The 24,936-nt window shown below is 41.8% G+C and overlaps 1 protein-coding gene across 1 annotated transcript in view; it reads right to left on the bottom strand.

Moving 5' to 3' along the window:
• Positions 1-7,591: 7,591 nt before the first annotated feature.
• LOC147635813 (F-box family protein with WD40/YVTN repeat doamin) overlaps positions 7,592-24,936 on the bottom strand; it is a 118,753-nt gene continuing 101,408 nt past the window's right edge. The window contains exons 8-9 of the mRNA XM_086801162.1: positions 8,371-8,455; positions 7,592-8,253 (exon numbers count right to left, since the gene is read on the bottom strand). Of these exons, the coding sequence (XP_086657288.1) occupies positions 7,890-8,253; positions 8,371-8,455 (449 nt within the window). The 3' untranslated portion in view covers positions 7,592-7,889. The remainder of the gene's footprint in view (positions 8,254-8,370; positions 8,456-24,936) is intronic.

The following is a 24,936-nucleotide window of genomic DNA, read 5'->3' as shown; positions in this document are numbered from 1 at the left end:
ATGAGGGCATCTAGACTTCTTGTACATAAAGAGTTTCAAAGCTGATCCTTGATAATGTTTTGAATACTAAATGCTCATTCACACGTTACTGAGCTAGCACATTGAAGCATGGATGTGTGTCAATTTAAGTAGCATTGGATACTTAGCAGTCGTTGGTGGGGTTTCTGCTGATAGACACTCAGGTGTCTCGCAAGCTACGATCTTCCCATTCATAGGGTGCTTCGGCTTTAAAATGTTCATACTCATTTGCTTGCATCTTGTCAACAATAGGACTGATTTCCTCCACACTTTCCAAAAACCTTGTCTCACCATAGTAAAAGAGGCCAAAGTTTCAATTTCTTTAAAGAGCCATAGTTATTGAATGGCTTTCCTCTTGGAAAGCTAGAAGGTGCTAATGCCTTGAAGCCTTAAATAAAATGTCATGTATGGATTGATCCGCTTCATGTGACTAGCAAGCCCATTGACATGGCCAATCATAACTGAAGCACAATCAATGCCAAAACAAACCATGTTGCTTACATCCAAGTTTGATTGAGTGGAGAAAAATCTACAAGACTCATACAAACGAAGTGTTGTACCCCCTTGTATTTCTAGCAAACCAAGAAAGACAGTTATTACTGGCCAAAAATCCTCAATAAAAGAGGGATGGACAATCAAATGATGTGTGAGTCCAATGTCGGTAGATTCATCCATCATCATCCTAAAATATGTAGAGGACTTTATCCTTTCCACAAATTATTGCATATAATATAAAGTTAGCACATGCCTTATCATTTGTGATATAGATCATGTGTAATGCTTGGGCATTTAGTAAATCTCATCAATTTCAACAGTTTATGATACTTGCTTAAAGAAAGATTCTCCTATGCAATAAAATATCAGGTTCCTTCTTACCACCATCAAAATTTTGAAAAGTGAAAGCTTTGCAGCTAATCTTGCTTTCCTTCTTTGTTTCTTTGCTTGAAGAGTAGCTTGTACTGTCTTGTATATGCGATGTCCCTTAGAATCTGAAGAATGAGATCTGAGAGACAACCTTCTTCTTTTCTTGTGTGAAATTCTTCTCTCAAGTTCTTCTCTTTGACTGGTGAGTTGAGCTTGAAGTGCATTTAATTGATCTTGGATAGTTGGCGGTAGAGGATAGGTTACCATTGTAGAAGAACCAAGCAAAATAATACGGAAGTGAGAAAATAAAATAGAAAAAGTAACAAGCTTATCTAACTCCTGTGTATTCAAAAGAAGCCTTCCTACTTACATAGCACATTAACTGTTAATACTAGCCTTCTTCAGATTTTTACATCAACACAATGCCTATTGCCACATCAAATGTTTCTACAAACACATGTAATAGTTTCTTCCAATCCCAAACGATTATTATAGATGCATAATTTAACATCCTCTTAAGTCAGCCAAATGCTCTATTACATTCCTTTGCCACTTGCCACTTAAATGTTGCATCCTTTTTTGTCTCATTTTGTGAGTTAGGTATAATGGATATGCAATAGAGCAAAATAGTTGAGAAACATTGTATGCCACTTAGCTACTTTACCTCGGAACCACTCCTTCATATTCTTTAGTGGCTATGTATAGTGCAAATGACGTGCACCTTTTGTGGATCTATTGCCAATCCAATCTTCAACACTATGTGGCCTAGCAATGTACAAGATGACACCATAAAGGTGCACTTTGCTGGATTCAACTTGAATTTATTTCTCTGCATCTCTATAAACATAGTCATAAATAGTGGAGATACACTCCTTTGCTACCAAATACATTAAATTAATCCACAAAAAACTTTGTAAATTTTGTTGGATACTCATAAAATATTTCATGTATCATTCATTGAAAGATAGCAAATACATTCCTAAATCTAAATGCCATGGCATTTGAGACTAACACTTCCAATACATTTTATGGCATGCAGCCTCATCCAACAATGAATCTATGAAGTTCATCTCCTCATGGATGAGAAGAGATCAATTACTGAAAATCAAGAAAGTTCTCTTAAACTCCAATGGAGATCTGAAACTGGTTGTATTCCTTCCCAACACCATTCAAGGTCATTAAAACCATATCACCACTATCTCATAGAAGTAATGAATCTATGAAGTTTATCTCCTCATGGATGAGAAGAGAAATCAGTTCCTGAAAATCAAGAAAGTTCTCTCAAACTACAATGGAGGTCTAAAACTGACTGTATCCCTTCCCAACACCATTTAAGGTCATTAAAACCATATCACCACTATCTAATAGAACCAAGGGCATCTGTAAGCCTCACCGAGTAATGATGCACTTGTACCTCTAGGGAGCATTGTGCACCACATATCCTTCATCTTTGTCCTCTACTTTAACCCCCCAAATCTAAGCAAAAAGTAGAGTTAACATTTATATTTAAAAATAGATATTTTCTTACATATGAGTTGAGTTTGATCATTTTAATTAAAATTAAATTAAATTAATTAATAATTCTTAGTCGATTAATACACAATACCCTAGGCATGCCTATTTACAAGAGGTTAAAGAGAATGAGAGAGAGAGGAGGAGGTTAAAGAGAAGGAGAGAGAGGGAGGAGGGAGACATGGGCATGAGGCAATGGGTTAGAATGAAGGTGAGAAGGCGATGGGTTAGAGGGAAGGAGAGAGGAGAGGCATTGTCGCTTTTACCAAGGGCGATCATCGCCCTTAGTAAAGTGACGAGACCAGGTTAGTTCCAACTTGGTTGCCCTCACTAAGGGCGATCATCGCCCTTAGTAAAGTGACGAGACCAGGTTAGTTCCAACTTGGTTGCCCTCACTAAGCGCGATCGTCCCTTACTAAGGGCGACGATCGCTCGGCCTGTCGAGACCAAGTCGATTCCAACCTATTCCCCCTTACTTAGAGCGCGCGTCGAGACGGGCCCTTAGTAAGGGAGATGGTCTAAGGGTAATGACCCTTAGTAAGGATACATGTTGTGCGATTGTCGCCCTTACTAAGGGCTCATCATTGCCCTTTTATGGAGAGAGAGAGAGAGAGAGAGAGAGAGAGAGAGAGAGAGAGAGAGAGAGAGAGAGAGAGAGAGAGAGAGAGAGAGAGAGAGAGAGAGAGATGGATTTAAGAGCGTGTTGAATTCGATACACCATGATCTCACTAAGAGAGAGAGAGAGAGAGAGAGAGAGAGAGAGAGAGAGAGAGAGAGAGAGATGGATTTAAGAGCGTGTTGAATTCGATACACCATGATCTCACTACAAACCAATATATAGTAATATTACATAATATATTTAATAATTTTTTGAAATTCATATTTAAAAATTTTATATTTATAATTAAAATAATAAATACAGTTATGTATATAATTAATATCAAATATTCTCATTAAAATTAATTTTGGATCCTCATAATGATGACATCACTTATAATGATTGAAGGATGTTTTTGTTATTTTTAGTAATAATATATTATTTTATACATTTAATTTTGTTTAAATACTTATATGTTTGGATCCATTATTTTAAGCCTAAATTCATTTTCTATTCTTCACTATGCACTTCTACGCTATATGACCTTACAAACAAAGATCTCCTACAAACATATTTCCTTTTCCTCTTTTTTAAATTTGTGTTTTTGTTTATTATGTGTCATATAGTACCCTACAAACACAAATCTCCTTCTCTTTCTTTTTTTGATTTGTGTTCTTGTTTATTGAGATGGAGAACACAACATTTCACATTTTTGTAGGAAGTTTAGAATGTGATCCTATTGTTAGGACTCTTTGTAAGGGCATTTTTATATTTCTTCTAAACCTAACAATTATGTTGAAATTTTATTTACTCAATCTGGGTTGAAGGTATTTACAATCAAAGCAAAGGAGGATGATATAGATCATCTTATACCAATCCAATCAGGTTGAAGAAGAACCATATTATATCTTTAATAAAGATATAACAATATAATACCTTGTGGTTCCATTAGTAGGGGAGTCAAGCAACAATACAATAAGCACACCAAGCAACTAATTATTGATCTCACAATAGAAGAATCTCCTACATTCTCTAAAGCATGTATAGACACACCCTATCAAAAGAGTGCGGTGAAATACTTACTATTCATGAAATCTCATGCATGTGTTCTTTGCAAAATGATATTACCATGCACCCTTATTGAAAAAGTGGATGAGATTCCACAAATTTACAATGGCAATGTGGCTTTTGAGTTACCTAAGGTACTTGATCCTTCATCCTCACCAATGTAAGGAACAGAGCAAGCACATGATAGACATTGTTAGGTGTCACGTAAAGTTTTTCGAAATAATCCGAAAAAGTTATTGTGGAGGTTTGTTTGAGTGCACTTATGCCTCGTGTGGAAGTAGGACTATGAACAACACACCATGATGGTAAGCTTTATACCTTACTTTAATTTTAATAAACATTGATTGATAAGAGTATTAATTAGGACCTATTATTTTATAATAGAAAAGCTCACAGAAAAGCTTCCCTCACTTGGCTTAACATCGGACGGATATGGTTCTTTAGCTTGTTTCTAGTGTAAGACCAGACCTGTATTATGCAGAAGCATGTGTGACGCTATAGTGTAATATAATATGCCCGATGACCTGCATATGAGTAGACTAATGATACATGAAGGGGAACATTTGCATCATGTGCAAAGAGGCACATCAAGGTAATCATTGAAAAAGAGAAGAATTCTTGTACTACACAAGAGGCAATGTCAGAGATTGCTACAAGTGCTCCAAGGAAGATTCAAATGGATATCACAAAACAATTAGTATTGAATACAGTTGTTAGAAAGCATATGAGGGATGGATCAAATATTAGCAACATGGAGTGAGTCACAATTATTGGAACACATGCATCCCCTGGTTCAATGTGTCAAAGGTAAGTTTAACTCTGTATACATTTTAATTACATGATTGTGATTCTCAACATGATTTTAAATAAATTGTTAAGTTGTCCCATTCTCGTGTAGATTTAGAAGAATGATACGTGCTTTTAGAATCAATGGTACAGTGCAAGGTGTAGAGTTTAGTAATTATAGATTTAAAGAGACAATGCACTTTTGAGTTCTTCCATGATAGTCATTTTCTAGACCAAGCTTTGGATGAGTTGAATACGTGCTACGTATTTAAAATGTCAACCATGGGGTTCCCATCAAGTTTAGACTTAGTGAACCATATGCGTCAAATAGGAGACGGTGATTTAAAAAAGGCTTGGGTTTGCTTTGATCACGTTAGACGTGTGCAAGGATGGACAACAATGCTTGCGCATGTGTATGATCCAAGGTACACTATGGTCTTAAAGAACTCCTAAATTTGTTAACTTCTTTACAACTGTTACAACTTGGGTAATCCTCACATAATTTGAGTGTCAAGGATGTAGCATAAGGCTTTGACCTTCTAGAAAAACTTTTTATTAGAAGTCCAAGAATGTAAACTTTACATTATTGGCATTTTGCGGAGAAAAAAATGTTATACTTAAATTTTTCGATATGGAAAAAAATCCCCACACCGAAAGAAATGTACCACTAAATAAATGTCAACTTATAGCTCACAAGCTTTACAAGCTTCAAATTTTTTCAAACACACAAATGATCTACATAAGAACGCAATATGAGTAAGGCTGAGCAAGCGTCCAGCATAAAATCCTAGTAGTAGCATGACAACATGGTCATACTCTCTCTCTCTCTCTCTCTCTCTCTCTCCCCCATTGATAGTATATTATATCAATGACAACGCTCTTTGAACAATCGTAACCATGTGAAATCGTTATAGTCATTCACTTTTACTTCCATTGTTGTGTAGACCTATGGAATGATGTCCACGATGAGTGCACACTCTATAAGCATCCCGCATTTTTTGTGTGTGTGATAGATAGGTTACTTGTGCCACCTCCCACCATACCTTGTATATGATCTTTTTTTTTTCACTCACAAATATACATAAAAATATATATTTATCGTATTTAAAATGATTAACTTGATCAATGACTAATGTTAGTTAGTATATTGATGTGCGTGGATCCTCTGAGAGGCGAAACAAAAAACATCAAATAAAGTCTCAGATCTTCTTAGTTGCTACGAGGTACACTTTGCCCAATCTCTTTAGGTTCTTATTAGATTTTGCACTCTTGTCATACTTGTTGCCAAGCATAATATGCATTTACATCTATACTACCATCTACTTATTATATATTGTGTATGCATACCATGTATGTTTACTTGTATTTGTTTTATATATACTTGATTTGATCTCTGTATGGACCATGTGTGTATCTTACTTAGTATATCCATCTAATCTCCGCCCAATCTCTTTAGTTTCTTGCTACTATGCGTCCACATATATACAAAATGTATAGTATGTATATAAAGCATGTATGTTAACTTGTATTGTGTATACTTGGTATGATCTCCAAATGTACCACACGTATTTACTTGGTTACTCCTAATCTCAATTTATATATCATGTGTGAATCTTGCCTGATTTAATGATTTTCCTATGCATACTATCGTATCTTACTTGGTTTGGTCTTTGACACATCATTGTCCTAAAGAATTTTTAAATTCATTTGCACATTAACTCTATTCAAACACATGTTATCAAAGTATATATGTCCATTTGTTCTCATGTTGCTATTTGAAGGCTTACATTAGGTTGGTTTTTGCAATGTGAAGCTATACACTATCAATGAAAGTTGCATGCGATATGACTTCAATGACTAGTGGACAATGATTCTACAACAATAGAGCAACTGCAAGAGAACAAATACTCTATGCATGGCATTTTGGCATGCTTAAAAGTCTAGCATTAAATTTAATGTTCTAACAAGTTTCTTTATATCATTCTGCCAAATGGATCCTGGGCATCTAGATATGCAATATAAGAAACATTTTCTCATGTAAGAGACTTAACCACCCCTTTCTACGATGTATTGAACCCCTCCCTCTCCTCTCTGCTCCCCCTGCATTTGTGTGTGCGTGCAAGCATGTGGGGAAGAGAATTTCTCCTTGGGACTTACAACTTTACAAATTGGTACCACTAAATCATTAAAAATAGGATGCATAGTGGTTGTTTAGCAATTTCTACGAGACACAAAACTAGGTGCTCCTTTTGTGCCGTTGTTATAGGTGCTCCTTCTATGCTATTATTACTACATGACAACCTATTGTTTATATATGTGCTACCCTTTATTTTGGTTAAATTAGCTTCATTTTTTTTTCTAACAAAAAACTGCTACCCAATCACACTAGTTGGAAACGACCATTAAAGGGGAAAAATGGGTAACACAATCTTAAGAGCTAGATAAGGTTTTATAAATTTTTGAATTCTACATATGTATATATATATTTATTACATATTAACCATGGACAACCAAGGCACAAAGAGAGGAGAGAAAAAAGAAATCCTGGATTTCTAAAATGTAAGAGGTAGAAATCCCATCAATTTGACCCTTGGTATTCCGGCTTTCATTCTTGATTTGGCCCTTTGTATTCCAACTTCCATTCTTGATTTGACCCTTCATAATGTCTTTTACATACCACAGCAACGTGCGGGTTGAGTACTAGTATATATATATGCACTACAATTTTGGAAAACCGATTTGACCTTGAAAGAATGCAAAGAAGCCAAGACCACAAGATGTGTGCACTAGATTTTACTAAAGAAACCAGTGTTCGAGTGGTATGCTTTCTTGGAAACATGAATTCATATATCAACTTAATAATACATTTGGAGCAGCCCATAATTAGCTTGCGTCTTTGTAGATTGGTTTCGTCAATAAAATAAAACTATAACATAGGACTTAGCCCATAAAATGCCCAGTGCAAGCCAAACCATTAAAGAATGTTAGAAACCAGAGGAATCATTTCAGAAGATACAAGGATCATCTTTGGTTGATGCAGCATTCACAATTTGAAATACCAAAGCCGTATGCTTCCATCTGGATGAGTTGTCACAAGCTTTGTCATCCCTGTCCTCAAACAAAGTATAGGAGGACGGTTTTTTCTTGGAACCTCTTCTAAAGGGGAGTCCACACTTACACCCACGTGTTCACCAGGTGATAGGTTTGTTTTGGTTTTGTCCGCCCCTTCCTGTTTAGAGTGCTGGGCTACAACATACTGTTTAAGCATCACGCCAAATCCTGTATCTAAAACAGTGATCACACCATTGATGCTCCCAACAAAGAGAGTGCTTGCATCATATAATTGTGAGTGTAGGGATGTAACTGAATTAGGCCCGATTCGGACACTCCAAAGCAGCTTGCGTCTCCTGAAAGCATAGTGACATGGAAACCATCAAAGGGTATGCCTGTGTGCCTGTTAGCATAATTAATTGTTGTTGATAGGAAAAGCAAAAAACTGGCTAGCCAACATGTCCTTGAGTTACCCCATGTCCCAAGCATGAACATGTCCTGCTGTCGTGCCCCCTATCAGCATACTCCATTCTTGACATAAGTGTAGGCAAGCTACTCCTGGAAATAAACCAAATGACATGGTAAAAATGGTTATAAAATATATATACCTAGATGAATCCAGGAACCTGCCCAAATTCACCTTTTTGGAACGTGCACGTTATATACTCATGGTACTCTGTATCAAGATATGCTCTCACACGCACTCCACACACACACACATAAGAGCATATATTCACACTAAGCCCTTCGTATTGAGTTTCTGTCAAACCTTCGGAGATGCAAGGCAGACTTAGCCATAATGAAGCCTAGCACTAAGGAAAGTAGCAAATAGAAAGAATTAGTACAACAAATAAGTAGATGATAGGGCAAATGCACCGCTAAAGATAGAAAGAATAAGCACATAAAAAATCAACCATCTTGAGAACTTTAAAAAATCATCCAATCAGATAACATTCATTTGCAAACAAGGGCATTGTGTGTGTGGAGAACGTTGTAGAATTCTCAGATGCAGCTACAGAGACTCTGCTGAGCTGTCCAACTGTGTACCTTGGGTGTAAATGTGGTGAGTCGTCACATGTCATCATGTGCAAACATGAACATGGCTGGTTTTCCAGCCTAATCCTGATTGCACAGCAGATGCACAAAGATTTAGAGCAGTAACCAGGCCTTGCCAGGCACCGGAAGTTGGTCTTTGGGACACAGACCTTGTCGGCCAAGCTTATGAGGTGTCAACAACATTTTATAGCATTTTATGTATTTATTTATCCCATAGAACTGAGTCGGCCAGTTGGGAAATGCTTCCAAGTGCCTATAGAAGGCAAGACCAAGATTCATGGGGCAGGTCAGGCTTTATGTTTCCTCTTTTGAAAGGCCAAAGGAAACAAGTTTTGTACTATCTTTTGTACCATATGGATAGACTGAATACACAGCCATCTCACTCTTCTCTCTCTCTATTTGTGTTTTGCATCAAGATGTTCCTATCTCAATGTTTAGGGCTGAAAGAAGACACAGCTTTTCTGCACATGTAACATCGGTATCAAAGCTTCAAGGCTGATACTGAGATAGTGTTGTTGCGCATGTCCCACCCACCCTTACTGCATTGCGCATGGATGAAACCATCACCCGTGTCTTGATCTTTTGGTGGCATGGTGATGATGCAACATTGTATCAACATCACGCTCAGTAAGGTTAAGTGTTGAAAGTGTCCCAGGAAGGTGCACAAGTCCAAGGAAAGTAACACAGCCAAGGTAGAAATCCCATGGGGCTGGTCGGTATCAGCGAAACCCAAGGGAATTGCAGCCTTGAGGGTCGGATGCCATTTGGGGCATACCAAGAAAGGCTTTTAGGAAAACGGTTCCAAGGGATGATGATCATCCAAGAGATGGAGAAAAGATGCTAGGATCAATCCTTGGGAAGGAAACCAAAGAAGTGTTCAGGGATAGGGCATTAGGCAAGGGGACAAAGTGGAGTAGATGCATGGTCTCTACATCAGATTTGGAAGGAATCAGAGTTTAGCAAGGTTTTCAATGAAAAGGTTGCCATGAAAGAAGGATGACAAGTTTGGGAGTCCATGTGGAGACAAATTATGACAATAATCCAAGGTCAAAGGTTGGAATCCCATCATGAAGTTTAGCAGGAAGGGATGTCATATGCACACATGGACATGGCTGGTTTCAAGGCTAAATCCGGATTGGGCAGCAGATAAACAAAGGTTTAGAGCAATAACTCAGCCTTGACAGGCACCAGAAGTTGTTCTTTGGGACACAAACCTTGTTGGCCAAGCTTATGAAGTGTCGGTAGCATTTTATAGCATTTGTCCCATGGAACTGGTAGACCAGCAATCAACTAGTTGGGAAATGCTTCCAAGTGCCTATAAAAGGCAAGTCCGAGATTCATCCCCCCCCCCCCCCCCCCCCCCCGATGGGACAAGTCATAGATTGGCTTTATGTTTCCTCTTTTGGAAGGCCAAAGGCCACAAGTTTTGTACTATCTTTTGTACCATATGAATATATTGAATGGATTATCCAGCATTATTGATGGACTATTTGGAGGCTATGCAACTTTCATCAAGTTAAGTAGAAGGGGATGTCAGCCCTTGGATGCCATGTGGACATATTTGTACAACAGAGGCACGACCTAGAGTGGTAACTAGCCCCTTGTGAGCCCTAGTCTGGGACAAGTCAGCCAAGGATCCACTCTAAGAGTCCATGGTTAGGTGTACAAGTCCCCTACATGGTCATGGTCAGGTGTGCATTTCCCGCACATGGATGTGGTGCAAGTTCCACACAGTCGTCAACCCTCTGGAATGATGAAGTGGTATTCTGGGCATTGATAGGCTTTCAGCCAAATGCAAGGGCAATAAGTCAAGCATTTAGATGCATTTAGAAGCATGTAGTGCAAGGCCATAGTTGCCCTACACTTGGGCTACTATTGGAATTTGGGGCAGCCCATGGGCCATGGTTTGGGCCCATAAAGGCCCCTATGCATAGCCGGCCAGCCCATAGGAGGGCCAGGCCACACTCGGCCAGCCTGTAGGAGGGCCAAGTCACAGTCGGCCAGCAGAGCAGGGGCCTGTCAGCCAGCCCATGAACCCTATGTGTGAAAGGCACCAACTTTATCTAGTCATGGAGCAGTAAAAAGCAGGCGGACAGCTTCTCTACAGGCCGACCAGTAAATAAAGGCCCTATATAAGCATGGGCTAGGCAAAGGGCTTAAATCATGTCATATTTCACAAGTTGCTGAAGCTCCTTGGTGGGGGCCTTTCAGAGGGTATTCATGTGTACTTGTCCCTCCCTCCCTCCCTCTCTCTCTCTCTCTCCCCCCCCCTTATCACATTGTCTCTCTCTCTTATTACATTGTGCTATCATCAAGAACCAAAGTGCAGAATATCAATTATCAAAGTATAATCCTGTCTGTAAGCTTCCGCATGTTACATGACAAGTATACTGCCATCTGCCAAGAGCTAGAAGAAAGAAGCACAGCTTCCATGGGTGTCTGTAGTTGATTGCCCCAGAAAATTATCGGAAAAATCCCCCAGATACTGTTATGGTTGTCTCTTCTCCCAAGAAAGGAATCTCTCCTCCCATGCATGCTGCATGATCTAACCCCATTGTCCAGTCCACCATTGCGACCAAGTCATGATTACAATGAAGGTTTGAAGTACAAACCTTACTCGTAGACAAGAAAGATCCAAGGCTCCATGTTCGTAGAAAAGCTGCCCATCAGTTCTGCATGGCTCCAGGCTGCCCTAGAGGTGATCCCATCAGCCACACGGTATAAATGGGGAGTGAGCCCAAAAAGCTAAGACTAGATAAAGATTTGGTATTCTTGGCTGCCATCTCTTGGACATCAACAGTACCATGTGAAAGTGTGGAGATTGAAGACAAGCTCCTATGCTATTATGGATTCTAAAAGTTCACAGCAATTCATGGACATCATGTGACATCTTTTGGGACTTGGTAATTGTAAACTTCGGTGCAAGACACATGAAGCGACTCCAAAGCTTGTAGCTGATAAATACTCCTTGGTAAAATTCCAAAAGAGGCCCGCGGGGGGGGGGAGAGAGCGCATTCCAGTCTCCCTGTGGTGTCAAATTCTTCTGTGTGCCTGGTGTTTTAAGTGGATAACTTTAGTTTCTATGTGAACCCCCAAAGCGGTTACATTGGTATCAAAGCTCAGCTTTCCTTTACACTAAGGAAATGGTCTTGAATAGGCAATTAACTAGGCTATTAGTATGGTTAAGCCAAAGGCCTACCAGTACACTAGCCATGCATCTACCAAATTTTGGGAGATTTCAATGGACAATTTAGAGAAAAAAATTCTCAAAAGTCAATTGCTTGTGCAAATTGGCACAAATCCAGTTTGAGAACCATTCGGCTACTTGCCCAGGGAGAGGACCACTTAGAAGAGAAATCGTTTTTTGGATCTTAGAATATTCGGCTTCAATAAGAGGACCACCTCTTCATACTGAAGGACAAGGAATATTCAAGACTCCAGCCAACGTAAAAACTAAGTATCTTTTGAGTTTTGCAAGATTGCAATATTTATTATTCCTTTTTTTCTACAAGATTGTTGCATTGGTTATGTGCATCCTTATCCTGCAACTTTGCAAGGAAAATGTGGAATTTATTCTTGCATATTGTGATGAGAACCTGAAACTTGAGCCCACCTCTCCTCCAAGGTATGTGGTCAAAGCACGGAGTGTGAGTAGTAGAGTGAACTTGAGTCCACCTCTCCTCCTAGGTGTGTGGTCAAAGTACCAACATGGAGTGCAAGTGGTAGAGTGAAGTTGAGTCCACCTAGGTGTGTGGTCAAAGTATCAACACGGAGTGCAAGTGACAAGTTTTGGATTTGTCTTGGTACTAGATTCAAGTGGTACTATTTCTAGAGTCTCTATGTGAATTGGACAGAGGATTGTTGATAGTCTTGGTGGCTTTACTCTTCACTCCATACTCTCCAGATCTATGTTGACTAGGCTCAAGTGGTACGATTCTTGGAGCCTAGGTAATGAGTCACGAGTGGTACTATTCTCTGTGCTCATTTGTACTTGGCAAGATAGATCAAGTGGTATGATTTTCGGATCTAGGCTAAGTAGAGGATCAAGTGGTGATCCTTGGGTCAAGTGGTACAATTCCCGGATTTCGTAAGACATGTCGAGATATGGATAAAGTGGTATGACTCCTGGATTCTCACGATCAAGTGGTACCATCCCCAAACCATGTTAGACAAGCTTGTCGACCAAACTCTTGAAGAGATCACGTAAGTGATACATGAGTAGGACCCTTGAACCAATTGGGCATTGTGCATCTAGAATGGGATAAGGATATGTCTTGGGTACTAGGATGCTAGTCCAAGATGGGACTTTGGTTGTGCACTATTGGGTAGAGAGGGAAGCAACACTCATACACACATAGAAGCAAGTACACAGTCGTGTCAGCTTGAAAGAGGAAAAAGGCACGTAACTCAATAATGTTGGTTGTACCAAAATGAAAGTACAATAACATGCACTAAGTGAACGTGATAAGGTACATCTGTCACACTGGATGTACTAGACACTGCATGTGCATCATATGCAACTCTCTCATATGCATCAAGTCTATAGAGACCATGACATAAAGTACAGGATGCAATAATAATGTCCCCATCACTACAATCATGTACATTGCATCTGTCATCCATAAAATGGACCACTCAATCTTGAGGATGAGTTTTACAAACTCACTCAGGGTGGTTCCCTTGTTTTGACCTATTCAAACAAGGTCATTACACTGGCCCAACAGTTGGGTATATCAAAAGAAGATAAGCTCAAGCAGTTTATTTGAGATCTAGACACTACCAGTGCGGAATTTTGAGCCTCAGACTTATGCACAGGCATTGACCCTCGCTTAGAATCAAGAGTTGATGCTGAACGAAGCCCAAGCAAGTATAGTCTAACCCAAAGCCCCAACAATAGTCATCCACTCGGCAGTCATCTACCCAAGGCTTAGAACAGCAAAGACCAAAAGGACCCCAAAAAAAAAAAAAACTTCGGGTCAATCGGGCCATAAGAAAGATTCTACGCCGAAAAAGACTCCCGAGGAAAAAGCTAAGGAGGGCATAACTGGAGGTTATCTCCAACCTAATGAACAGACACGGTACCGGACAAAGAACCGTGGTTTCTTCTGTCACACTGTGGGACATGGGAAGAAAAATTGTCCTAAATTCCAGGCTGAAAAGTCTGCTAAGGCATCCACTTCTACAATAGCCACCGTATAATCATCCACGACTCCACCATCAGCCTCGAATGCCGTTCAGATTTTACCCTCTTTGAATTCAGTGCCACTAGTGGTATTTGATGATAAACAGGAGGGTGAGGTTGAGGGCAAGATAGAGGCTCGCATTCGTGCCTATGGCACTTCAAAGGGACAACAGTTCATTGTCCTCTTTGACATGGGTAGTTTTGAGGATGCCATCTCTCCATAGTTGGCTACCAAGATGAGTTGTACCGTGGTTCCTTATCATTTGGATATGGACGGGTTTACCCCTGGTCTACGTACGCACATTACTCATAAAGCTCTACAATTTGAGTTTCAGGTTCAGCGGGCCACATTTCAGCGAGATTTCATTGTCTCCCTTCTCTTATGGTGTGACATGATCCTCGGGATCCAGTGGTTTAGACAGTATGTACCCATTCCTAATTGGAGGCAGGACACTTTCACCATCATTTAAGGCTTGCCTAAGCCTCTCATGATTCGCGGGGATTGAAGCATTCTTGGCATCCCACTCATTTCCCACATTCAGGCCCAAAGAGCGATCAGAAAAGGAGCAGAGTGTGTGTTACTGTACGTCTGCTCTTAGTCTAATGTAATTCAAGTAGCACCCGCAAGGGAGCAGCGGATGGCTGGTCTTTTGTCTCAATACAACAACATCATGTTCCGAGACGACCTCCCGCCCACTCTCTCAGCCAGTAGACCTAAGGACCATCGCATAGAGTTGGTTCCTGGTTCAAAATCTCCCAGCAACTTCCCTACCGCCTTTCTAAGGCATTGGAGAGCGATCTGGAACAATAGTTAGCTTAGTTACTCTAGTCCAGTTTTATCCGACCATCCTCCTCACCATTTGCCGCTCTCATTCTGTTTGTCCAAAAGAGAGATAAGTCTGCACGATTATGTGTAGATTACAAGGCACTAAATGAGCTAACACTGAAGAATAGGTCCCCATGCCCAAAATAGTGTACATCCTAGAACGACTCAATGGTGCAAAGATTTTTTCTAAGATAGATCTTAAGAGTGGCTACCATCAGGTTTGGATCTTCGAGGCAGACATTCCAAAAACGGCCTTTGGATCGAGCGTGGCCACTATGAATTTGTGGTGATGCTCTTTGGTCTCACCAATGCACCAACAACGTTCAACAAAATGATGTCTCGTGTTTTTCGGGATCTCATTGGCAAATGTGTCTTCATCTTCTTAGATAACATTCTTATCTTCTCAGGAACTGAAGAGCAACATGAGCAAGATTTGACACAGGTTTTGCAACTCTTACAGGACAATGAATTGTTTATCAATGCCAAGAAGAGTGAGTTTGGAGTACAAGAAATCCTTACCTAGGATACATCATCAGTTCTTCAGGTATTAGCCTCGACCCTGAAAAGGTACAGGCCATTCTCAGTTGGGATGTTCCCACTACAGCCTAGGAAATCTGCTCATTTGTGGGCCTTTGTGAAGCCCACAGCAAACATATGGACAAGTTTTCTGACCTTGCAGCACCTCTTATTGACTTGCTCAAGGGCGTGAAGACTCGTCGTTAGAAAGTGTCCGTCACGACCAAGGCTCTAGAGGCATTTCAGGCTATGAAGAAAGTTGCCTCTAAGTCTCTAGTTTTGAAGTTGGCATCATGGGATGATCCTTTCGAGGTGATTACCGATGCTAGTAATCTTGCCATTGGAGCTGTTTTACAGCAAGATGGTAGACTAGTGGCTTATTATAGCCGCAAGTTGAATACGTCGAGAAGAATTATTCAGTGTATGAGACAAAGAGCTCTTGAGGGTGATGACCGCTCTTAAACATTGGAAGCACTTTCTTTACGGGAGGGACTTCACAGTTAAGACAGATCACCAAGCACTTAAGTGGTTGCAAACCATGCCTAGTGCTCAATGGAGTGATAGGCAGTCTCGATGGAGTCAATTGTTTCAACAGTTTGGGGGAATGATTGAATACATTCCAGGCAAGCATAACCCCGTTGCCGATGCTCTTAGCCGTAAGGGCACTATTCAAACATTGTAGGAGTCCACTATGCTTGAAATTCAAGGCAAAGACTTGGACAATATGAAGGCACACTATCCGGATTCGGCATAGTTCAGGACTCAATATCAGTTGGCCCTCAGCTCCGATCCAGGCCATTATAGTATACAGGATGGTTGGTTGTTTTTCAAAAACCGCCTTTGTGTACTCAAAGATAAGCGTCAAGTCTTTCTCCATGATGTCCATGATTCTCTGGTTGGCGGTCATAGGGGTATCAACAGTACCTTGGAGAAGTTAAAGAGGTCATTCTATTGGCCTAAGATGTGTCGGGATGTCTACCAACATGTCCCATCATGCCAGATATGTCAAAAAGTGAAAGTACCTCATACCAAACAAGCAGGGTTACTACAGCCTTTGCCTATTCCTAAGGGACCCTTTCATGACATCAGTATGGACTTCGTAGGCCCTCTTCCCACCTCAGCTGGATCTAGAAACACGCTGTATGACCATTGTTGACAGATTCAGTAAGTTTTGCATGCTCATTCCATGCAAGCAGACAACCACGGCCGAGGACATAGCTCGCTTGTTCATTCGGTTTTGGTACCCCACTGGTGGTTTGCCACCGACTATCACATCAAATAGAGATCCAAAATTTACGTCCCACTTTTGGAGAGCATTGTTTGACAATTTTGGGACTAAGTTGTAGTTGTCCAACGCATTCCATTCTAAAACAGATGGCCAAACAGAAATTACAATCAATTGGCCTTTGACATTCTCAAATCATACTGCCATGACCAGCAGTCGAAATGGGAACAATATCTTCCTTTGGTACAAGCAATCCTAAATGATACTCACTCATCAAGTATTGGCCGGACACCGTATGAGGCAGCATTTGGACGCCGTTTCTCATCTCTTTTGACGAGACAGGTGTCACCATCTCTAGAGGCTAATAAGACCATCGAGACATTCTCAGAAATCATGGAGTTAGTTAAGGAGCGCCTTGCCAAGGCTCAGGAAGCATATACCCAACAAGCCAACAAATCCAGGCGAGATGTCCACTTTAAGGAAGGGAATTGGGTATATCTCTGCATCATGAAACAATGGCTAAAGCAAGTGGGCAAAGCGTTGTCCTAAACTCTCATTCCGAAGTTTCGGCTCATTTCCAGTCATTCAGAAGTTAAGTGATGTCTCTTTAAAGTTAAAGTTGCCGGAAAGTTGGACTATGCACAATGTCTTTCATGTTTCTTGGTTGAAGCCATATGTAGGTCGAACGTTGCAAGATATCTCAAAACAACAACAACCAGATATGATTGACGAAGCTGAAGTTATAGCACCAGAACAGATTCTCCTCCACAGATGGAAGCATGGATCTGGTCGAAGAATACGACAATTCTATACAAAGTTTAGGGACCGCGGAACCCATGAAGCCGTTTGGCTCGATGAAGAGTTCTTTTAGGAGTACCCCCAATTGTTGGCAGACTACTTGGAAGCTCTGAACCTGCCGCCAAGTTAAGCAGGAGGGAATGTCACGTGCACCCTGCACTAGGGTACGCGGTGACACATTGGCATGATCTTCAGTGTAGCATTTGTACAGAAGTAGAACCTTTTTTAGGATTATTTGTCATACGCCGTGACCCCATTGTGAGCCCTCAGTCCAGGGACAACCAAGCACAAGCTACGTAGGTCAATCTCTAAGCGTTAGTAGAGGTCAGTCAGTTGTCAGTCCTCTTAACCCACTTGGAGAAAGCATCATTCAGGAGGATGTATGTGTCAGCCTTAACAGTAGTTGCATATAAATCATTTTAGGTGCATCCACATAGCAGGGGAGCAGCCCTAAGGCCAGCCCCAAGACAGCCATGGCCTTGCCTCACAGTCGGGCAGCACCCGACTAGGTATGGTGGGCAACCGACTGTGCATAGGGCAGCCGTGAAGCATTTATGATCCAGTCGACTGAAGGTACAGTACCCGACCAGCATTTAATGCTGGCCGACTAGCTTTTCAGCAGTCGTGAGGGTATTTTCATCAGCCGATAGGCTTTGCAACAGTCGTGGGATATAATTAGTAATTACAGCAGCCGACTAGGTATACCCAGTCGTGGAGGCTTTTTGCACTAGCCGACTGCTGCTTGAGGGGGGTATAAAAGCATGGACTTATTCCCCACTTCAACATTCAGGTATTCAGCAGAAAGCGACTACACTTTGCAGCATCCTGCTCATCTCTAGGCAACAAGGAAGTCACTCTACATCTCAACCAGCATATGTGCAGTCCTTCAGTCATCTGGACCTGCATCAATGGCCAAGGAGAGTCTTCAGCAGAGCCTCGGGATAGCTGGATACTCCATCGACGTTTGGGCCTCCTCGTCCTTGCGTTGGGCATTCATATCATTTGTACTCAGCATTGTACAGCATTTCTCCAAAGAATAATATAAGCAAATACTCTTGCTTGCAGGGGGGGGGGGATTGGGGGGCTTTCAGTGGGTATTGGGAGCCAATCTAGTGACGTCTTCTACATTCTATATTCTCTACTCTCTCCCTATTCTCTCAAGTTAATGCTACATATTCTCACCACATAAAGGTATAAAGAAGGCCCTATTGCGTGTTACCACAATCAACCTCGGTGCATGTAACACCTGATATAGTGCTACAAGGGCATCCATGCTAACTTCGCAGTGACACCTAAACGGATGTGCGGTATGATACTCCTCTTCATGGAGAGAGCAATGAGGGCATGTACCTGTGCATCTCTAGAATCCCATCATCTTTGATCTACAATAGGAGGTGGCTATGCATGTATCATTGAAGTGACTGCAACTTCTCCAAGACGAGCATCCTCGCGTGTGACAATACCCCAAAGCCCTTTGGCTACCGGTAAATGCCTCATCATATAGGCCCACAATGGGTAGTTAATCCTGTCAAGCTTGTCCTCGGCAAAGAGCATCCTGAATACATCATTATTAGCCATGACTCAAAGCAAACTAACAATTTGTCCCAAGCAAATGTCACTGCACAATGCACTACAAACACTCAATGTCCGCTGAAAGAAGGCAGCCTTGTGAGATGCCCAATGGCCCATTGATGACAAGGATTGCGAGTGTATTGCAATGACAGAGTGTACACAAAGTTATCTGAATAGAGGCTTGACAACCAAAAAGGACCCCAGTGATGGGTGTCGGGATGTCGTATGTCGATGCCGATTGCACGATGTCGATGCCGATTGCACGAAAAGAGAGCACGAGGAATGCTGGATTCAACCCAGGGCTCAATTCAGCTTTGTTTTCGAAAAAGCTGAAAATTTGCAAAAGGGTTTTGATGGCCTAAATGGGCTCCGGTTATGGAGTTCTTCTACTTGTGAGACTATGACGAATACACCCGCATATAAATAGTCAAAAAATTTGACTTCTAAAAATGGGCTCTGCAATGGTGGCGGTGGTAGCAGCGGGCAAAACTGATGAGCAACGGGAGGCGGAGTTGGCCAAATCGGAAAATTGATTTGGGGCTTCTCTACACACAGAGAAGCAAGTACACAGTCATGTTAGCTTGTAAGAGAAAAAGGCACGTAACTCAATAATGTTGGTTGTACCAAAATGAAAGTACAATAACACACACTAAGTGAACATGATAAGGTAACACACACTAAGTGGCTTAGGGTGTGTTCCAATGCACGGGAAAAAACCCCTCCTAAGGAGAGTAAAAAGTGCCCAAGCTACCGTATGGTGTTCACACACCACTGCCTGAGACATAGATGTATACATGCACGGCAGCCTCATTAGGCCCGACTTTGTTCTTCATACGGTACCTTTTGGTCTGAGTGTAGTTGGTAGAGTCATGAGACTTCTGGTTGAATCTTATGTAGGGTGCATTGTTTTCCCAAAGTGGTTAGGCATATTGATTCCAAAGGAGGGGAATGTTGTATTTCCCACTGGCTCTAGATAGCTGTGAATACCTATGGATGGCTTTGGATAGAGATTCCTTGACCATGTGATTACTTTGGAGACCGACATGGCTTGTTGTTTTCAAGTAATCACATGTTCGAGAAATCTCTCGTCTCGGATAGGTAGGTTAAGTACATGTGTACATTCCTGTGTAAGGCCACTTGGCAAGGGATATTGTGCCGCCTACTCCATGGGGAGATGAGGGTTTGTGACAGAGGAAGAGCACTCTCGGGATTCATTCCCTAAAGCATTCTTCTTATGTCTCATGTTGGAACTTTAGTGGTCCTCAGAACATGCTGTGGATCAGAACCTTGTTCCCTTTGGGTATTTGAGATGCTACATTGGCTAGTCTTAGTTTAGCCTTGATTTGGCTACTAGTTTGAAGAAATAGGTGACTCTTGTACTCATAGTTGAGCTTGGATTATGGATCTTCTTCATGGACATTTGAACTTCCTTATGGAGGTATGGTATCCAAGTTTCTATGGTATACACGTTTATGGATTGGCATTGTGGATTCCTGAATTTGTTTTCTGGGATTATGCATCCATCTATAGGTTTATGGATTGGCATTGTGAACTCCTGGATTTGTTACCTGGAAATATGAATTCGTCTAGCGGAGATATAATTTTCCTTTTGTCACTTTCAATGTGATCATTTCTCCGTCTAGTATTTTGAGGATGTTGAGGACTCTTGGACTATGCAAGACTTGAGGGTCTTGGATCTCTGGATTCTATATGCTAAATACAGGTTTTCTATATGTGTTCACACCATTATTAAATGGGTGGACAAGTTTATTGATAAAAGGCCAGACTTTTTATGCTTTGGGCCCCTCATGAGTAAAAGCGTTCACGTGGAGGAAAAGCGTGTAGAGGGAAAACATGCACCTACATGTATGTGTGTGTGAGCCCTCTTGTGCACATGAGTATCATCATCATGATTATTGGAGAACTACGTCATCACCACCATGGTGTTCTCCTACATGTTGTTGTACAGCTGATTCTGTTGCTGCTACACGCCCAAACCCTAACCCTAACTGTATGGACATGCACAGACGTATGTACAAACCTATACAGATTGTATGGAGGCACAAACCCTAAAACTGTGCAGAAACCCTGCTTCTGCTATACAACCAACCCTAACCGTAACTATACATACGTATGTACATGTCCCTATAGTTAAAATCAGTAAAACAGGTAGTTATATCAGTTGTACTCTTAAAAGCAACCTTTTCATGGCCTTCATCATTGCCCTGGACATGTGACTCGTGACGAGTGGAGGTCACCAATATGTACCTGCTTTCGGATACAGCCATGGTCATTTTCTTCGGAATTGTTTCCACACCTCTCTGGTGGAACGCCATGGCTCTTTGGTTTGAGGCCAGGAAATCTTTTTTGCGCTATGCGATAGGTCGAGTTTCCTCCTGCTCTCAAAACTAAGGACATGTGGAGATCTTATTGGCTGCCACCTCTTTCTTAGCCGCTGCCCGAGCCTCAACATAACTCTATGAAAGTTTTGGAAATTGATCTTCTTGGTTGCCATCTCCTAGCCGTCGCTTGTACCTCTACAATACCATGTGAGAGCGTGGAGATTGAAGATAGGCATGTATGCTTTTATGGGTTCCATGAGTTCATAAGAATCCATGGACATTGTAAACCGGCCTCGGTCTTCAGACAAAACCAAAGGGCAGTGTAAAAACAAACTTGCACACAAAACACTTCAACACCTTTGAGGACCAAGAAAAGGAAAACAAATAGGAGAAGCTAGAGTGCTCCTGCAAACAGTACACGGACACCGATTGGCCCCAAAACGCAATGGCACCCCTTGCGGTACTTCTTTAATTGATTATAAGAGAGCTTTGATTACAATAAGGCTGGAATGCAGCCCTCACAGTAGAACTCCTGAAGCCTGCAAAGACCCTGCATCATGGCTTCTTGTCCACTCGGAATCCACAAACAAGTCCATCCATTGTTCACATCAAAAGACTCTTTCACAGGAGTCCTGCATACAGAAGCTTTCTCCCATGATCAGGGCTGCCATAGCCATCCATAGCCTCTCACCCTCTGAATAGCATCACACCCTGATACATCTAGTGCTTTTGCATCACAACAAAGACTCCCAAACTCTCATGTTGAAGCTTTTGATGTGACTCTCATGAGACAACCACGACCTCGCCCCCTTAGAAAAGTTGGCAATTGTCCCGACTAGAGTAACCACGGACTCGCCTATTTGAGAAAGTCGACGATGTCCTGGCAATGGAACCTTGTAAACCGGCCTCGGTCTTCAGACAAAACCAAAGGACGGTGCAAAAACAAACTTGCACACAAAACACTTCAACACCTTTGAGGACCAAGAAAAGGAAAACAAACAGGGGAAGCTAGAGTGCTCCTGCAAATAGTACACGGACACCTATTGGCCCCAAAACGCAGTGGCGCCCCTTGCGGTACTTCTTTAATTGATTATAAGAGAGCTTTGATTACAATAAGGCTCGAAACTCAGACGTCACAATAGAACTCCTAAAGCCTGTAAAGACCCTGCATCATGGCTTCTTATCCACTCGGAATCTACAAACAAGTCCATCCATTGTTCACATCAAAAGACTCTTTCACATGAGTCCTGCATACAGAAGCTTTCTCCCATGATCAGGGCTGCCACAACCATCCATAGTCTCTGAACAGCATCACACCCTGACACATCTAGTGCTTCTGCATCACAACAAAGACTCCCAAACTATCTCCCAAAATAGAACTCGCGTCACAGCACAGCATACCATACGGTAGACACACCTGCACACTCCCTCTCTACCTTCCAAGGGTACTATCCATCTCAGTCATGGATTCCCTATCCCCTGACCAATCGGTAGCAAGGCTGTACCAAACATGTGTCCACTCCTGTGAAAGTTGCCAGCATGTGACCTATCTCATGGAGACACCCAAAAACATGTTTCCACATGAAACAAAGACCTGTTTTAGCAAACATCGGGTGACATGTTTCCCCATTAAACATCTGGTCTGGCCCAGCATGAAACCCATGTCCTGTTTCCACATGAAAACACTCTCAGCACATACTCAAACGTAGTGCCAACACAACACACAAACAAAAGAGGGAGCTCTTACTGAATATGTCTGCTCTTACTCAATATGTCTGGCTGTATTTCTGCCCCATAACTATGTTACATAGGTATGTCCAAAACTGCAGGTTCCTCTGCTCCTTCCAAGTAAGAAGAAAGCAATCTGCTCCATGGGTATGCACCCATGAGAGCTTGCGTTGCTCCCATGCCAAAAAACATAACCAGGTGACCTTGTACTTGTAGCCAATAACCCATGTACACAGTGTACTTGCAGCCAAGCAAAAAACAGCCCATAAACAGTCTCAAAACATGCCCAGGACCAGGATACTTGTGCACCTCTGTCCAGAAGCCAACTGGTCTTCTCCCTCCAAAAAGCAAAGAGAGAGAGGAAGGTTCAGCGCCTGTGTTTTCTGTAGCACAGCAGCCAATCCGCCAACCTTCTCTCTCCAAAAAAAGTAAGCTTGGTCTGCGCCTGTGTTCTCTGTAGCACAGCAGCCAAAGAAGCGCAGCCCATGCACTCTCCCAAAAAGCAAGAGTAGCACTGCCTGCCAACAATCCTTCCAGAAAAGCATGAGAGAGAGAGAGAGAGCCAAGGCGCATGTGCAGTCCCACTGTTTTTCCACCAGTAGAGAGGCGCATCCAGCCATCTGCTTTTTCACCCAAAAAAAAGGAGCAGCCAGCCATCTGCTTTTTGCAGTCTAGCTAGCTGCCGTGTGAGTGCAGTCCAGCGCTCTGCTTTTTCACCCATAAAGAGGCGCCTGCTGCAGCCCACCAATCCCTTTTTAGAAGAGCACACACGTGGCCCCCAATAATAGTATATGGGCCGCGTTATCTTTCATAAAGGGTATTATAATATTTTTAAAGGTTTTTAAAATCTTTTGTCCCCTCCCCCCACATGGGGTTGTGAAAAAAAAAGACCTTTTTAAAACCTTGAGTCCTTTTTGACTTCCAAACCGATGCCGTTCACACTGTCCACCATGTCCCCGTGCACACCTGCATACTATCCAGAGAAAAACACAGGGTCGTGACATACCCCCCTCTTGAAAAATAGCAAGAGTCCTCGATTGCACTCAATGGCCCAGTAAGGCATCTTATAAGCAAAGATGCCCCATATGACAAAAGCAATGACCCTCCAATGCATCTAGGTGATGAAACAATCATCTTGCACAATATGGCCACACCGTCACATGAAAGTGACAAACAACCCTTGCTTGTTCCTTCAGAACCTACAACAAAAGTCTAAAACCAAGTGGAAACATGTAACCTGTGTTAGCCAAAAACAAAACCATTCATCATTCTACATATGACACACATATGCATGACACATATATGCATTCGCAAACAATATGCTCCTCAAGATGCTCTACCTACTCTAAAGTAACAGTCTAAGGGCTGCTCGCAAGCCTTACGCCCATGGACATCCAAGAATTTCAAGGAAGTTGCATCTTCTTTTGAGGAAGTTACACTCCTTATTTTCCTTTCTAGACCTTGCTTTTCTGCCATCTTGGCTTCTTCAACGATGTCATCAAATTGGTTTTCCATGTTAGCTTTCTTGGTGTTAACAACATCATGGATGTCTAGGTTAAGTCCCTTGATGAACCAGTCAAACGCAAGACCCACGACTGGTGGTACAACATGAGCATATGAAAGCACTCAATGCATCCATTAAGTACTTTCCACATATGTCCCTCTTGATGCTTTACCCACTCTGCTCATGGCCATCCCGCAGGAGCCACACCAGTGGTGTATCCATGAACATAATAAAGTACTTGATGTATCATACCAACATACATGCCTCACACCACACAATCCAGAGTATTA

Source organism: Cibotium barometz, chromosome 8 (assembly GCF_041138505.1).
Source record: "Cibotium barometz isolate CiBa-2024 chromosome 8, ASM4113850v1, whole genome shotgun sequence".
NCBI classification, from domain to species: Eukaryota; Viridiplantae; Streptophyta; class Polypodiopsida; order Cyatheales; family Cibotiaceae; genus Cibotium; species Cibotium barometz.
This window is presented reverse-complemented; position numbering and strand designations above follow the sequence as displayed.